This window comes from Protomyctophum parallelum, assembly GCF_964188405.1.
Source record: "Protomyctophum parallelum genome assembly, chromosome: 9".
In the NCBI taxonomy this organism is placed as follows: domain Eukaryota; kingdom Metazoa; phylum Chordata; class Actinopteri; order Myctophiformes; family Myctophidae; genus Protomyctophum; species Protomyctophum parallelum.
In genome coordinates this window covers 35,040,148-35,058,557 of record NC_139706.1, presented here as the reverse complement: position 1 = coordinate 35,058,557, position 18,410 = coordinate 35,040,148, and the positions used below count along the sequence as shown (strand labels likewise).

General features: G+C 43.7%; 1 protein-coding gene across 2 annotated transcripts in view; it reads right to left on the bottom strand.

The window, feature by feature from the left end:
• map3k10 (mitogen-activated protein kinase kinase kinase 10) overlaps positions 1–16,719 on the bottom strand; it is a 41,546-nt gene extending 24,827 nt beyond the window's left edge. The window contains exons 1-2 of one of the 2 annotated variants that reach the window (XM_083772657.1): positions 16,359–16,719; positions 13,902–14,991 (exon numbers count right to left, since the gene is read on the bottom strand). In XM_083772657.1, coding sequence (XP_083628783.1) covers positions 13,902–14,910 — 1,009 coding nt within the window. In that variant the 5' untranslated portion in view covers positions 14,911–14,991; positions 16,359–16,719. The remainder of the gene's footprint in view (positions 1–13,901; positions 14,992–16,358) is intronic. The other variant, XM_083772658.1, reaches the window with a different exon arrangement.
• Positions 16,720–18,410: the final 1,691 nt, after the last annotated feature.

Genomic DNA, 18,410 nt, shown 5'->3' with positions numbered 1-18,410 from the left:
CTCCTCTGTGCAGGCGTCAACGTAGTTGTCAATGTCTAATGGCATGCGGGACAAGGTGTCAGCATCCACATTAATCTTGCCCGGTCGATACTTGATTTCAAACCGGAAGTCCGCTAGCTCACCGACCCATCGGTGGCCGACAGCGTTGAGCTTAGCGGTGCTCAACACGTAGGTTAATGGGTTGTTATCCGTGTACACCAAAAAGTGGGGCGCATAGAAGAGGTAGTCTCTGAACTTTTCGCATATGGACCACTTTAAAGCCAGGAACTCAAGTTTCCCTGAATGAAGGTTGTAATTCCGCTCTGCTGGCGTCAGCGTCCTGGACCCGTATGCAATGATTCTGAGCTTCCCTCCCTGGCGCTGGTATAGCACCGCACCAAGACCTTGTTGTGACGCGTCTGTGTGCAGCACATAAGGGAGATCAAAATCAGGGTACGCTAGTACTGGGGGGTTGGACAGAGTGTGGATGAGCTGGTCAAGGGTTCTTTGGTGCTCTTCAGTCCACTGTATCGGGGTTCTGGAGGACAGCTGGGCTCCTTTTCCTCGTTTCTGTTTGGGCTGAGGCACGCTGGTGACAGGGTTTTTGGATTGCAAGAGCTCATACATCGGTTTGGCAATTTTAGAGAAATCTTGAATGTACGTTCTGTAGTAGCTTAAGAATCCTAGAAGCTTACGGACCTCTCCGACGGTGATGGGGGTTTTACTCCTCAAGGCCTGAATGGCTTCCAGGTCCTTGGGGTCTAGCCTCACTCCCTCAGCAGAGACCAGCTTCCCCAGATAACGAACTTCTTTTCTGAAGAGCTCGCACTTGTTTGGCCTGAGCTTTACACCGTGGCGTTGGAGCGCCCTCAGCACTCGTCTCAGCGACTCTACATGGTCTTCAAAGGTCTTACTGTAACAGAGAACGTCATCCAAATATGGTATGCAGCATTCGTCTCGCAAGGAGTCAAGCATTTCCTCCATGCTCCTCTGAAAAGCAGCTGGGGCGTTTGAAAGCCCAAAGGGGATGCGCACCCACTCATACAAGCCCCATGGAGTGATGAAGGCGGTCATGTGTCTCGACCCCTCTGTGATGAAGCCTTGATGATAGGCTTTTCCCTGATCCAAAATTGAGAACAGATTGTAGCCACCCAGCGTGTCAATGAGGTCTTGAATACGGGGGAGAGGGTGTCTATCTGGAACTGTCTTTTGGTTCAGGAGCCTGTAATCTATGCATAGCCGCAAACTTCCATCCTTCTTGCGGACACAAACCACTGGTGCGGAGTATGGAGATTTGGACTTTACAATCCACTTCTTTGCCAGTAAGTCTTGGATGTACTCCTTAACTTCCTTGTACAGTGGTTTGGGAATTGCTGTGTAGCTCCTCTGTACTGGGATGTCATCCTTCAGGGTTATCCCCATTTGGAGGCTTGGAATGCACCCCATGTCATTTTCATCCTGAGCAAACGCATTTGACTCCTCGTAGAGCATTTGCTTGACTACAGCTTGGTGTTCGTCACTTAGGTGGCTTATATCGACAGGAGGAGACCACCGCTTGAATGGTTGTTCTTGTGGGTTACTGTTGTCTTCATCGACCGGAACAGGTAAGTCGACGTTGCTGATCTCGACGCTATCCATCTGATCTGTCTCCACAATCTTGTCGATCAGCTGAATACTGCCCAACATTGTGAAGTTGTTCAATGTCACATCGTGTTGGGTGTGGTTACCCACAGGAATCTCCACATAGGGCTGCCTGACCTGGTGGATTTCGACCAATCCATCACCGATATCTAGCTCCTCCAGTCTCAGGTCTGGGTGGTTGACCTCGAACAGTGCCACAGCGGACGTGAAATCAGCAGGCACCTTGCACTTGATGCGAGCGACATGGCCTGGACGGACGACAATGCCTTGACGACCAACTCTCACCACTGCATGGTGCTGGTCGGGTTCCGGGGTCTGTATCAAGTTCACAATTTTCTCTGCTTGGTCATTGTCGATCTGTATGGCCTCTCTCAGTAACTTGCCAATAACAGCAACAACTTCAATGTGACCCTCCTGCCCTAGGATGAGCTCTTCAATGACGTTGAAGCCCAATATCGGTCTCACAAGGCTCACACGGCTGACCAGGAAGGGTACTCTGATGGCGAGATCTGGATCATCGTTGCCAGGTAGGTTAAAGGTGAGTTCCACCCATCCATCATATGGGATCTGTCCTCCATTGGCTGCAGTGAGATCCAGTGGTCTGCTTCCTATGAGTTCACTGAGAGGGCGCACTTCCTGTTGAGGTAGGTATTTGTGTTTCCATGGCTTGTCAATAATACTGACTTGGGCCCCAGAGTCGAGTAGAACCGTCACAGCGTTTCCACTTAGATTGCATTTCAATAAGCACTTCTTTCCAATTAGCTTAGCTACTCGCTGTGATGGTGACCTGTCATCAGCCGATGAGTGAGAAGGGGTGGTAAGATGGTGATTGACCTGCACTGTTGCTGGCTTGGGGCTGTCTGGATGGGACTGAAGGCTGGTGCCGGTCACAGGTGATCCCTCTGCTGTGACCGGGGGGAGTTTCCCGACGGTTTAGGCCTCTTCAGGCACCCGACAGCACGGTGCCCCTCTTCTCCACAGGCGAAACAGTGGTTGCAGTTGGGGCGGCCATTTGCAACACAGTTAGGGCAGCCATATGGTCTTTCTTTCCTTACTTGTCGAGTCTGAATCTGTTTAGTAGAACACTGACATGTGGACTGGGGCTGAGGCTCAGGCCTTGACGGATTTGATGCAGCGTTTGACTGTAGGGAGGTTACGACTTCCGTCAGAGCCTGTACTTGAGCGCAGAGTTTTTGGATGAGCTCATCTTTAACTTGCGTGTCAGGAGCAGGCTTCTCTTTGTTCACTTCATTGGTGGTCACTTCACCACTGTGAGCTTGAGCTGTCTTTGGGCGATTGCTGCGTCCCAAGCGTCGCTTCCTCTCACTTTCTTCACTTGTCGTTTTGTTGACTTGTCTTAGAAGTGCATCATCTGTGACTGCAGGGTCTGAGAGAAGTGGCTTCAACTCCCTCCTGATATCATCATGTTTCTCATTCAGGCCCTGGTAAACGGTGCGAAGGAAGACATTCTGTGCTGTTTGTGCTTCGTACTTGATATCAGAGTCGGTCTGTTTTGACATGAAAATCACTTTTTGTTTGAGCCCCATCATCCTGTAGAGAAACTGCTGTGGTGTTTCATGTTCATGTTGTTTGGCACTTATCAATTCCTGGAACAGCTCAGTACTGCTTTTCTCTCCCAGATGGGACTGTAGGAAGCTCTTCAGCTCGGCTATGGTCATGTCATCTTTGCTGGTGAGCATATCCTTGAAGTTTCCAGGCTTTATGATGCGAAACACTGCTCGTATGATTTCACCTTCAGTGTGCATTTCTCTCAGTCCTTGATCAATCTGCTTGCTGATATTGCTGTAGGTTACTTCGGATGCATTATCACCAATCTGTCCACCATGCAACTTGAATTCCTTCTTCTGGAGGAAGGGGAGGTCTTTGAGGGCAATCATACTCCCAGTATGGTGATCATAGTTGGGAAGGGATGATGTTATGACATGTGGACTGCAGGACTGGTAAGTGTGTTGTGTGTCAGTTGTGGTGTATGGACTGTGGGACTGGTGAGAAACAGTGGGTTGAGTGTGGGTTATGGTGTGTGGGCTGTGGTGTGTGGACTGGTGTGAATCAGTGGATTGAGTGTGTGGAATAAATGAAGCCCCACCCTGTTTAACCTTTTTGAACACATCATCATAAGTAGACATCAGCTTACTGATTTGTAATTCAAGGGCATCACTTTGAGCGGCCAAATCAAATGGTGTAATGTCAGAGTGTGTACCCGTAACATGTGTGTCAGTGTGGACACTCTCAGATAAGTGTGGTGAAACATTATCATTAGATACAACAGATACATCAACCTCTGCTCCAGCGCCTGTAGTAACATCACTCTTGGTACGCTTATCAATCATTTCAGCAATAATGTCTAGCATAGTTCTCAACTCTGATATGCCCTGATCATCTGACTCTAGCAAATCTGTGCTTTCCATCCATGAACACAAAAAATCAATACAGCTCTCTTCATCCTGGTTGACCAACTTAGCTTGAGTAGACTCTTGTGAGCGTGAGATGACTTTGGCAAGCTGTAGCAGTTCATCTGAAGAAAGGTTGAATAGCTTCTTCTTTATGGTCCAGGTCAGCGTTTTCCTCTCGTTGTCTGCCATCGTGAAGATCAATCAGATACCCTCAGCTTGTGAAGTCCTTGCTCTGGCAGCAGTCAGACGCTCTCGACTCTCACAGCTCCTCGCTCTGACGATGAAGCACTCTGGCCCACAGGTTCAGGAATCACTGGATCGACGTCCTACTCCGACCATCAGGTGGCGCCGATCCCGGACGAGCCCCCACAAATCTGTTACAGGTCTCAGTTGTAAGACCCATATGCAGATGAGTTTTGCTGCTGGGGAAGCCCTCCTATGCCTGGTAAAACAGGAATAAAATAAATAGGACAGTGACGACGATGTTGTCCTTTTAGCCTCCTCATGCAGAATCAATTTATTAATTCACAATTCAATATATTTCTTTTCTCTGTATCATTTCAATAAATCAATCAAAATATAACAGTCACAATATTCCTTTTTTTCATGACATCACATTTCGTTCACATTTAAATTCACACTTAGTTACAATAACCATAGTTACTTTCAAAACCACCAGTATGTTTTCATCATACCACAAAAATACAAGGACTGTTCCTTTAAATGTCTGTGTCAGACAGTAGTGCACATTAATGAATGTACACAATCTAGCATAGTGCTACAAATACATGCCTCTAAGCATCAGGTAAGTATCATAGTGCAGAACTGAGTTTTATAAGGCTGTAGGCAAAACGTTTTTTATAGTATAATGCTAAAATACTTTAAAGTGCATTATAATGACCAAAACACACAAAAACGTTGTATAATCAATAACACTGTTTACCAAAAATACTTCTGAACAATACTGTATTAAAGTAAAGACAGAAATGGAATGATCTGGAGCCCCAAAAACGTAGTCTTCCCTCATTTTCATCACAACACAACAGGACCACCATTTTAGGAACACATGTAAAAACGGGACATTCTTTGGGTCACAAAACCACTCAAAATTATAGTTAGCTTCACCAAAAACGATCTCCAAAAGCAAATAAAACGTGGGCAACAACTGTGTGCAGTTTAAGAGTCTGTTGTAGAGTACAAACCTGGTAAAACAGGAATAAAATAAATAGGACAGTGACGACGATGTTGTCCTTTTAGCCTCCTCATGCAGAATGAGGAAGTGGTTCAGTCCATCTCAGTGTGCCTCTGAGAACGAAGCGAATCGCCACACTGCCCCCTAGTGGTGGAAACACTAGGAAAGTTCCACTGTATAGTGTCATAGAGAACGCTTGGAATTAAAGCAAGATCTAAATGCATTGTCCATTCTTGTCCATATAGAAACATTCTTGCTCCTTTCTTTTCACAAAAGTAAATATCATCTTTAAAATCATAACAAAATAAATACAAACATAAATGTGACCATACATTTTGTGTGCGTCACACGTGCGGCAAGTGCACTACATCTCTTGCATTTGCCATTTGTCACGTGATGCTAACAGATGGAGGAAGGTACGTTGCAAGGCCAGTTCTGTGGTCATCCTGTGGACTGCACTGGTGACAGAGCAGCATGATTTGGACATAGAAGCTCGTGGTGTTTACTTTCCCAAAATTCTTCTGCCTACACATACATCACATCATGTTGCGACTAGTACAGTCACCACGTGATTCCCTTGTTTGATCCGGAAAAAACAATGTGTGTCTCAAATAATATGATCATTGGCAAAATCTCGGAAAGTTTACAATATTTGTCGGTCGTTGGTATGTGGTTGTTGCAATTACCTGCACTACAATACTTCACCATCATTACTATGATGAAATAAACCCATGAAATGCAGGTGTAATGTACGTTCCATAATGCAATTCCAGTCGTAAAAGCTGTGTTGTTTTCACCCTGTGAAGGAATGGCGGATTCGGCCACGCCGTGAAATGCCTGTATGTCTCAAAAACATTTTAACTACATCCGGGTTAAATCATCTCATGCACGAATGACGCATACACCTGGGCACGTGCATGTGAATCAGCTCCTTTTGAGCCGGAAATTAATAAAAAGCTACTTTTCTTCAACATAAAGTGATTTTTTGAAAGTAGTGATATATCCGACTGAACAGACGTAGCCTAACATGGGATTACACTGTGAGCTGTGTTTTGGTGTTTAATAACCAGATTTAATATCGTTATGCTGCTGTTAATCTTGGTATCGATTTACTTCACGAAATATATTAGTTTTTTTATTCTTTGATCACTGTAATGGAATGCTTTAAATAATCATTCTCCTTGTAAGACATAATGGGGTGAGTAAAGTAAAGAAGTGTAAGTAAAGAAATACAGTTCTTGCTGCATTATACTGGTTATCCATTGACTGCTGAATCCATTTAAAAATCTTTTCAATCACATATAAAGTACTACACGTGCTGGCCTAGATATGATCTGACTTATTTTGCCCCCAGGACAATGTGAGATTACTCAAGTCTTCTAACTGTCCCAAAATCTAGGCTAAAAACGAAAGGTGGGCGAGCCTTCACAGCTCTCCACACTATGCCTATGGAACCGCCTTCCCCTGGTGATAAAAAATGCAGAGTCAGTTGATTCTTTTAAAAGGCTGGTAAGAACTGCAAGAACTTTGTTTTCTATGCAGTTTTTACTGTCTATTGTTAAATCATATATCCTGTTTTTAACTTCCTATTTTACTCTGCAAATTCTGAATAGCTGTGGATGGGGATGTTTTTGCCCCTGTCTGGGCGCCTGTCCGTCCATCTGTCTATCTGTGAGTCTGTGAGCAGAGCTAATCTCGGACACCACTGGATCAAGTCTGCCTCATGGTGGCGCTATAACGCTTTCTATGAATCCTGAACTGAAGCTGTTTCTATGTCAGTCGTTCTTCGATTTTTCAAAAATAGCAGACCTACAAGCTTGTAGCGCGCCACTCGGTGGCGCACTATGAGCTTGTAGATCTGCTATTTTTCAATAGCTAAAGCATAGCATAATGCTAACACCAAAATGGGTTCCCGCCCATAATGGGTTAAAACACACTTTCTGCTACTACTCAGATGTTGTCCAACACTTACACAAATCGCTACACATTATCTCTTGAGTCAAGTCATCAAGAAGTAGCAGTCAGATATTTCATATAATATTCCATTACAACTGGCTGCAATTGACTTCCAAAGTTTGTGGGAGGGGCCTGTTAGTAAAGGAAATGCCCCAAATCATGAACACAGCATCCGGGTAGCTCAGTCGGTACTCGGTAGAGCACTCGCCTTCGACCACAAGGCCTTGATTCCGGGCACTACTAACTCGTCACAACGCAGTGCCAAAGACAATTTCACTTGTACCTGTTGTGGGGCGTGCCACAAATACTACAAACAACATACGTTTGTTGTAGAAAAACAATATTTCCCCCCACCAAATTAAGAACTAATGATGACAATGACCATAAAAAGGGTTTATTTCATACCATCTCCCTGTGAGTGACTTAAAAAAGGTGTGAGCAGGATCTATTTATTTTTTGAATTAAATAAAAATAAAATAAAGTTGAAAAAGTGCTCCTCTGAGCACAGGTCTCTTCTCCACCAGGTCAGGAACGTTTGTTGTGGGCGTGCATTGTTTGTTATTGAGTGATCATAGAAGTAGCAGTTAATAGCCAATAGACAATTACAGTAGATAGAACTTGTAGTGTGTTGTAGGTAGAGGATTTATTATGACAGGATCACTAGCTTGATCCATTGTACATCGATTTGCGTGATATTTGGATAAAATCTAGAGTAATCTAAAAATGTGTTTCACATAAGCCTGGTGGCACTATAAAAGGCAGATTTGAAAAATGTAGGCCAGACGTTTTTCCTTGACCTCTAGTTTTAGTAGTGCAGTTATAAGTAAAAACATTAATTGATTTGAATTCTTCCTCAGCCACGTGGGAATGTGTATGAAAACATTCACGGAAATGAACGCTGTGTTCATGATTTGAGGCATTTTATTTATATTTTTCAAAAACAGAGCAAACTTTGGAAGCCAATCTGGATGCAGTATGAAAAATCTGAAACACCCGTTTCGTTTGATGGCTATAAAGATGTTGTGTGCCGATTTGTCTGATGTTTGGACAGAATCTATAGGTGTGCTGTCATAAATTGTGTTTAGCAAAAAGCGGCCTCCTGGTGGCCTATGTAAAATATTTGGGGCAGAGGTTCTGCTGTGTCATCCAGGGAGTGTGTTTGTGCACAGTTTCACTGTGATCAAGCCAACGGTGCTGGAGATTAGCTGTTCACAGACGGCCACACGTACGTACACATGGACGGACAGTGTGAAAAACATGAAGGGCTCTATTTTCATCAGTGCTAAACCCCTTATCACTAAACTTCTTTGCCTTTTTTGTGAGACTTCAAGGAAGCAACACATCACTCTTCCATATGGGCTATAGACCGTAAGGCTATGAAGCAATATAGAACTGGGCATAACGGGCAACGGATATGGGATCTCTTAAAGGCAATGGCACGTGGACTGGTCATTGGTTTAATTATTGTAACGCCCAAACCATACCTATGCATAATATAACGGCTAACGGAGGTGTTTTAGGGATTTAGACAGGTAAAGAAAATACCAACTTTAGCTGTATTTTTTCATTCAATTAACAACAATCTTTTATGTACCTGTGACCATGTTGTAATGGCAATAAAATCACAGAATAAGAATCTATTAATATAAGGAGGACAGACATGAAGATAGTGGTTAAGTGTATAGTTTACATTGACAATGCTAGTTATAATCTGTAGCAGCCAGACTCACAGAACGCTATGACCTCCTATCAAACTGACCCTTTACTTCTCTTTCTCTCTATCCATCCCCCATTTATAACATCACCACCACCTCCCCCAACTCCACCTCCAGGGCCTATTCTAGAGCCACTGCATTCCTTCTCCGTTTCTCCATCCATCCATTTATCTCTCCTTCATTCCTCCATTTCTCCACTCTGTCATTCAAGGTCTACAGTTGCCCTTCCATCTCTTGTCGCTCGTTCATGCCCCCCCCCCCCCCCCCCCATTTCTCACCACTACAGTGACTCCTGCCATTGTGAGCCTTGCTCTCACTCTGTCTCGAGCTGCTGTGTGAGAATGGGGTCATTGTTGCTCTGCTGCGGTGGGAGAGAGAGAGAGGAGAGAGAGGAGAGAGTGTGCGTGCGTGTGTGCGTGTATGTGTGCGCACGTGTATGCGTGTGTATGCGTGTACGACGTGTCGTGCATGCATGCATGTGTGTTTGCTCTCTGCTGCCGTGTCACAGTGCTCCTCTGTACAACCTCCATACACACTCATATTAACATGTGTATGTATACATTTGCACTAAGCGTGCAGACACGCTTAATGAAACACAAACAGACATTGCACACAAACAAACCTACAGGCTTTCCTAAACTGCAAAGGCTGCAAGCAGTATACATTGTACACAACTCAATGAATACATATACACAATACATTTCTATCACCCATATGGAAACATTAACCATTCATTCGGGAGGAGTCTCCTACATTTAATTAAAGCTCAAGCTTTATATTATAAAATGGCTGGCAGACAGGTTCTCTGCCTCATGCTCTGTGTTCTAGTCCCGCTGGTCTAGTTAGTCACAGTCTAGCCCTCTAGTCTCTCTATTAAGAGATTAACAGTCCACAGCACTAACCACAACACTAATCTCTTCCTCAACACAATCACTCTTAATATGTTCTCTCTCTCTCTCTCTCTACAGTCCACACACACACACACACACACACACACACACACACACACACACACACACACACACACACACACACACACACACACACACACACACACACACACACACACACACACACACACACACACACACACACACACACACACACTTTTCTTTATACAATATCTCACCTTACTAATCTGATAAATAGCTATTAACAGGACTTCAGTGTGGTGCTGTTGATGCTCTGTGTTGTGGTAATACCTTCTTTTTTCAGCTGAAATCCTGCCATATCTTTCAGCTAAAATGTCGTTATTTTCCACGAGCTACATGGTTTATATGACAGAGTACAAATGAGTAATTAATCTCCCTCAGCTACCAGACAAAGTAGAGAGATGTAAACATATTTCAACTAAATTTGTCCATTTTGTGTCCATTAAAAACAATATCCCATGTAAGTATTTTATTATAACTGAGCGATGGACCGGACAATCCTGCTTTTGGACAGACTGGTACTCTATTCAGGCTATTGTTGACTGTGCAAACATGGTTTCCATTTGAAGTAACGGCAATCAAAACAGATGGTACGGTCAGACCTGCTGTCTGTAATAGCTGATGATGCACTCACATGTTAAACTTCACAGAAACAACTCCTCCACCATAAGCTTAATTTATACTACATCTCGTCTCTCGTGTGACACGATGAGTATAAATTGGGCTTTTGTTACATATACATAACCTTTGAAGGCTGTGGAATTGAAAGGCATACACAGGGGATCTAATCTAATTGTGTCAATAGCTGAGGACATATAATACAAATAATAGGTATGTAACAATTACACACACATGCAGTGCAATCACGTGACACTTGTGTGTGTGTAAGCGTAAGGTAGAATCATAGCTAGAGGCTCTCTGTGGCTACAGACAGGTGATCAACAGGAATGTATTGTGTTACTTGCTCCTGCTGACTCATGCTATCTGTACATCTGGATAAAGTGTCAGTGGCTGTCAAACAGTAATGTATAGCACTGGTACCGTAACTATCTGCCACAATTGGACTACAGTTTATCCTGTGTATGCAATAATGAAATAGATATTCCGTTGTAATTAACGGTACCTCAGGTTCCAGCAAACATGGACGCCCTTTGTGGACCATGTAAAAACCCTGACAGTAGTCCCAGAGATGATGCACTGTATGTACGTCATGTAAACCGGTGTCTCACACACACACACACACACACACACACACACACACACACACACACACACACACACACACACACACACACACACACACACACACACACACACTTGTAAGCTTCTAAGCAAGGTATTTTATCTCTGTTCTATCTTTATTATGTATTCATTTTGCTTTATGTTTCATTCCTGCAGTATTGTCTCTGCATCGGGGAAGAGTGGGTGGGTATAGTCTAGATAGACGGCGGGAAATGAGGCATATCTATGTATTACACATGTACACAAATGTATGTTTATATGAACAAAGACCACACATGGGAGGGGAAAGAATTGTAAAAATCCAATAAACAGATTTAAAAAAAGTAAATGACCTCAGGTTTCTAATTAGCTGGCACTATACTTGCATGACCAGACAAAGTTGTGTGTTATAGTAAAATCACACCCGTGTGAAGTTGTCGACGTACATCATAAATCATCTCATTCCGGCCAATCCGAATTTGCGTCCTCACCTTTGTCTTCAATTATTGTGTTACACAATGTTTGTGTTTATACGAAGACTCAAAATTGTCCATTCATCTTGTGCACATACAACAAAAGCTGGACATTGGAGGGGCTATTACCCCTCAAAAATAAAGTTTCTACACATGGAACCAAATGTTGCTCAAAAGACTGAACAGAGAGTAGGCCAAATATAGATATCCTTAGGCTCCTATTTTAAAGGGTTTTTAATTCTACATTAAAACCCAAAAGGACTAATGTTTGCTAGTGTTGTGTGCACTGTGGGCCTAGAGGATCAGGGTAACAGCTATAAGGCTTATAATGACTTTGAGGACAGCAACCTTCCAACACACAAACGCACTGTGACATGGCTCCAAGGAGGTCACCATAATCAGATTATCCCAGTTATACAGACTCACTCACTCACTCACTACTCTCTGAACAAACATGCACAATCAAACTGAGGTGCCTGAAACACCTTCCACTGATACCCCCTATTGAATTGAATTACAAGAAAGAATCCCAAAGAAACGCATTTAGACCTGAAATAATATAATAAACTTTTTACTGTACATAGCAACAACTATCCCAAATAAATAGGTGTGACATTTATATATTTTTTGTTGTTGTTCCTGTATAACTCATAGCACTGCAGCACTGTCTCATAGTCTCAGTCTACTATATGTATCATAATGCTCTGAATAGTTTACTGAGCCCCCCCAACAATGTGATGGAAGACACAAGAGAGGCTTGGGGGCCTGTGCTCCTCTGTAACCGCCGCGATGCCAAGCAGTTGGTGGTTTGAAGAGGATACCTGAGCCCAGCGCACCGGGACAATGAGCTGAGGTGTAACTCTAACCTGTGATGAACCACTGTTTATCCCCCCTCTCTCTCCTTCTCTTGTTCGGTCCCATCCCTCTCCTCTTGCTTCACATCTCTCCACTCTTCCCAGTCCCCAAGTTTGCTCTCCCCTCATCTCTCCTCCTTGATATTATACTTTCCACCATTTCTCTCCTGATGGGCATTACCGTGTAACACAAATATACCTCTGGTTATCATTATTACATAGTAGTATAGCGAATCAGAGATTAGTGCTCTTTATTTTTTTAAGATTTGTTTTTGGCTTTTTGCCTTTATTAATAGTAAGTAGTGAAGACAGACAGGAAAGTGGGAAGGAGAGAAGGGGAGAGACATGCAGCAAAGGTCGTCATGAGTGGGACTCAAACACGCAATGCACTGTCAGGCCAGAGCCTATATGTGGCATGTGCCTGGACCACTTGGCCAGTGGGCGCCACAGATTAGTGCTCTTTTGCAGTAAGAAGCATTATAGGAGAAGGACAGCCCTTGTACGCCTTCCGGTTTTCAGCTCTGTTGTTTTCATAACTTTAAGCAAAAGGGACATTTTGCACTGCAACTGACAGAAACTAACGGCTGTATGACTCAACAACACAGCAACACCCGTGTCACCATGGCAAGGCAGTTCTTGTGGTGCTGTTGCCAAGGCCTCGCTGTCCAATACCCATCTGAGCCTCATCATCACTGTTAAGAGCAACGTGGAGGGGGAGGGAACAGGAAAGAAGGAGAAGGTAATGGGTATAATGGGGTGTGTGTACTGTTTATATAACAAAGAAAATGAAGCCGATAGACACAAGAATGCTCTTCACATCAGAGATTTCAGAACTACTGAGATAGGCAGAAGGTTAGTCGACCTTTTAGCAGATATGTTGTTTTCAGTGTTTTCAGCCACTGCAAGCTATCTACTTCTAAAAAAGGCCTGTAGTCAGCATCCCATGCACTCTACCCATATTTATACACCCCATCCCCCATCAGTCATGCCACTTAAGATAAACACACACACACGCACATGCACACGCACACACAGTTAAACGCACACACCATATTATTTCTTTGATGCATCCCACAACTGCAACTGCGTCTTTAAACAGCAAGTAGCACAAAAGACCAAAAATAGCACAGTGAGTTGCAGAGCAGAACTGCTCTCCTTGAGGAGGGGAGGCAGAAGGAGGAGGATGGGGAGGAGGTACCGTGCAGGCTGAGGAAAGATGGCAGAAGGAGACCCACTCTCTAGTACTCAAGATTTACTGCTATGAGTCAGAGTCTCAAACACCCCCAAAATAATTACCAGAATTCTATGAAACAACACTGAACTAAGCCAGCACAACAGCATAAATTTAAACAGAGGACTGGATTGTACTGTCAACTTAATCATCATACTGGGTTTTAGGTTAACCTAACTGGAGGGTGGTTTTAATGGACTTAACCTTTGCAAGACTATAAATAGACAGAATCATGTCAGTATACAGTGTGGATTCAATGTGACTTAGTTGTTAATGAGTAGGCCTATACTTACTGTTACTGGACTTCAGATCTCGGTGTATAACAGGTACAAATGTCTTATTATGCAGGTAGTCCATCCCTGTGGCGATCTGGACAGCCCAGTTCACCAGAACCCTTGGAGGCACCTTCTTTCCTGCCAGGGCCCGGTTCAGTGCCCCACCTCTGGCATACTCCATCACCAAGCACAGGTTGGGCTCTCGCAGGCAGACTCCCCGCAGAGAGATGATATTGGGATGGCGTAGCATCCAGAATAGCCTGGCCTCCTGTCGCACACTCTCCGCTGTGGCACTGATATCCTCGTCAGGGTCCTGCCTGGCAGCCTTCACTGCCACCTCTTCCTCCCGCCACATGCCCCTATATACCTTTCCAAACCCACCTGCTCCAATCACCTCCTCTAGCACCAATTCCGTGAAGTCAATCTCCAAGGGGCACACACCCACCCCGACCCCACCTGCCACCAGCCCCCCAGGGGGCAGCTGTGGGTAGTTGCCTGCATCCCTCCTCGTAACATAGTTACTGGGGAAGATGCCCACCTTGTCCTGGATCTTGCCTGTCCACCAACCCTCGTCCCCGGAAACTTTGGAGTCTTTGGAGAGGACCTCCAGGAGGTCCCCGCGTCGCAGGGTTAGCTCCTCATCTGCTGTGGCCTCGTAGTCGAACACTGCCGTCCAGTAATGGTTGGGGTTGGTGGCAACACCATGGTGGCAATGGTGGGAGTCTGGGGAGCCCGAGGAAGAGATGGTGTACGAAGTCCAGCTGCTGCCATTCTCCACTTGCATGGCTGGGGCAGGGTACATCGGGGGTGGGGGTGTCATATTTGGGGGCATGGGGGAGGAAGTGATGTTTGAAGAGAGATGCTGAGGGGGGATGAGGGAAGGGGGAGGAGGGGAGCAGCAGCCCCCACAGCTGGTGCAAGGCAGGGGGGCGGTTGTGCTGCTCACTCTGCCGTATGGCTCCATGGCAGTCCGGCTGCTGGTCGCCGCTGTAGGCCTACCCTCTGTCAACTCACGCAAGGCATCCATGCAGGGCCCATTGACCAGAGGAGAGATGGGATCAATGGATCAGAGGACTGCAGCTCCTCTCTCCCATCACCTGTCTCGCTGCTGAAACAGTTCCAAATTGTGTCACCACATTTGCTATGATACAGTTAGTAATTGACATGTATTCCCAAAAGCAAGTTCAATGTTCATCAGTACAGCAGATCCATGAGGATATCCCTGAGAAAGAGTCTTAATTTTGAATACTGTGTTTAGCTGTTAACAGCATTACAGTAAAAGTCAGTAAAACTGTTTAGTAATCTTTCTGAAACACATAGTTACATTTCTTACAAAAATGCCATTTTTTTGGGGGAGAAATGTTCTTATATTTATAATTGAATGTTTAAGTAATAGTTAATGGTTCCCTGACAATTTTAGGTCCTTCAATTTATTTTTGTCTGATGGATAGCAAATGGCCAATACTTTTTAAATGGCCATTTTTATTTTTTATTTTTTTTACTAATTTTAGTACTGTCTCAATGTCACTTATTAACAGATGTAAATTATCCATCTGCTAATATTGACAAGAAGCAATGCTGTCAATGCAACAATAAATAAATACACAAATAAAGTAAAATCCTCATAAGCGTAACTCATTGTAACCACAGATAGGTTTACAGCACACACCATATCAGGCTTGTGGTTTCTATATCTCTCCTGTATTTATATTGCCCTACATTCTGACAAGCTAGCCATGCAGGCCCAGAACTATAAATCCTACATGCAACTATAAGCCAGTTTAATGTCTCATCCATGTTAACAAAAAGGCAGGGATGCTGAAGTAGCAACATCATCATGTCAGTAAGATCACAACAAAGATCACCTGCGACCTTCCCCATTGGTGTGGCCTCAAGTAGGCCTACTGTATTTCTATCAGCAGCGTGGATGGTCGACTTCAGGATAATAATTTGTTTTAAACACGTAGCCTAGACGTAGCTAGTCTTGAGATTATTCCCATAACGTATTACGCGCCATTGCCTGATAATATAATATCCTTGAAGCATTGTTAAATATAAACGGAAATGTCATCGACTTAATTGTCATTATTCTACAATTTCAAGTCCTGCTCCTGAAGCCATGATAAACAGGATAGCCTACGACTGGGGTGTTTTCAATTGAACTGGCGAGAGAGGAGACATTGCAATTGCCGTCACAATTACAGCCTGATCCCAGTCCGATATGAAATTATGAATAAGGATCGGAAATTATTTTTAGGACCATCAGCGTTAAATTATCACGCAATAATCCTAAAATAATAACGATTATTATTATTACTATTATTATTATTATTATTATTATTATTATTATTATTATTATTATTATTATTATTATTAATTAATTTATTTTTAATATTCCTTGATCTTGCAAAACCCGTTTCAATGGGTATAGGTAGCTTGATTCATAGCCTATTTGCATGTCTGCTGTAGCCTAACCTGGACACTGAAGGCAGCCCCATCCACCGACATCGTCGCATGGGCGTGTAATTGCATCCGAGTAGGGACCATCAGCGTCCATAATAGAATTTCTGAAAAATAAATGCCTTTGCGATCCCTATATTCCCGTTGATCAGTCCGTTAACCTGTTGTCCATTGTAATCAAATAGCCTTTCTCTCCAAAATATGTGCCATTCCGTGGGCCCAGCTGTCAGTCTGACTTTTGCATCCAAATACACCGGGGTCGGCGGGGTAGGCTACCGTTCGAATACGACAGTGCTTCATTTGTCACTGATCTGACCCTATTGGATTGGTAAACGCGCTATGTCTAGTCTGGCATTGCATTGCTTTCCCCCACCCCGTTTTGTTAGATAGGTTTATATGATGGTTTCCAAGGTAAGAGAAGACCACTGTCTGTGTTCCGTCAGTTTAAATAATCTTAACCCGTTTATCAAGTCGTCCCTTTGTAAGCATTTAACTTCCGATCAGTGAACTTCAAAATAAGACCAAATTGACTAATATTAGTTGTTTGTCTATTTACGTTTATTTAAAATCATAATAAAGAATAAATAATAAATAATAGCAATAATAATAATTAAAACAAAGCAAGCAGAGCGCGCAAGTTGTTATGATTTATCACGATCCGAGTTGGCGCAGCGCAACGCGAGATACTGCGTAGCGCGAAATAATCAGCTGTAAACGATTATCTTTGATTGTGTGTGTGTGTGTGTGTGTGTGTGTGTGTGTCTGTGTGTGTGTGTGTGTGTGTGTGTGTGTGTGTGTGTGTGTGTGTGTGTGTGTGCGTGTGCGTGTGCGTGTGTGTGAGTGTGAGTGTGTGTGTGTGTGTGTGTAGCCTACTTGTGCATAAAAGGGACACAGGATGGAATCCATCTCCATCAACATTAGACTTTACAGTTTCAGTTTGCACTCACTCATAATCATATTGGTTGCGAACGCAGTGAGCCACTTACTATGACAGCAAGGGCTGAATGTCTGTGTGTCTGTCCCGCTGTTACACCACCCGCCCGCCACCAGAGGGCGCAGCTGTAGCACACACACACACACACAGGGCGCAGCTGTAGCACACACACACACACACACACACACACACACACACACACACACACACACACACACACACACACACACAACCACACACACACGAGCTGCGTTCGCTTCACGCGTTTGCGCGTCTTACTTGTTTATTTTAACATTGTTTTCCCACACATATCTTATATGTATATTGTACACATATCTATATTTACAAACAAGGGACTAAATTATTTTCGCTGAGTGTGTGCTTGAAATGTACTGTAATTCTGCAAACTGTTAATAAATATTTCAATCAATAAATCAAAACCTTTGTTTAAACAGCATATTCAAGATTCTACAGATCATTTCCATTCCATTGGAGTAACCTAATTGTCAGGCTATTCATCAAGAAACCTTTAAAATAATATGATAAGCGCACTATCCTCTTAATTTGAAGAACTCCAAACGGAAATCACATGCTTATGTAGGGTACTTGACGAGCGCGTAAAGATTATTGAAATTGACGGAACACTGGTGAGAATCCAACATCCAATTAGAATGGGACTCGGCAAAACTATTGGCTTGTGGGCAATGTAGTTCGTCACTGATCACTACGACTAGCTGATAGCCTATAAAAAAAAATATATATATATATATATATATATATAAGCACGCACGCACGCACGCACGCACGCACGCACGCACGCACGCACGCACGCACGCACACACGCACGCACGCACACACACACACACACACACACACACACACACACACACACACACACACACACACACACACACACACACACACACACACACACACACACACACACACACACACACACACACACACACACACACACACACACACACACACACGTATGGCTATACTGACATCTGCTGGTTAATAAAGAAAACTCAGGTTTAGGGGATCCCTTTCCTCTTTCTCAGGGTTTTGTCTTATTATCTATCTTAATATCTATCTCCCTTCTTAATCAGAAAGCCTTATTTATTCTCCTT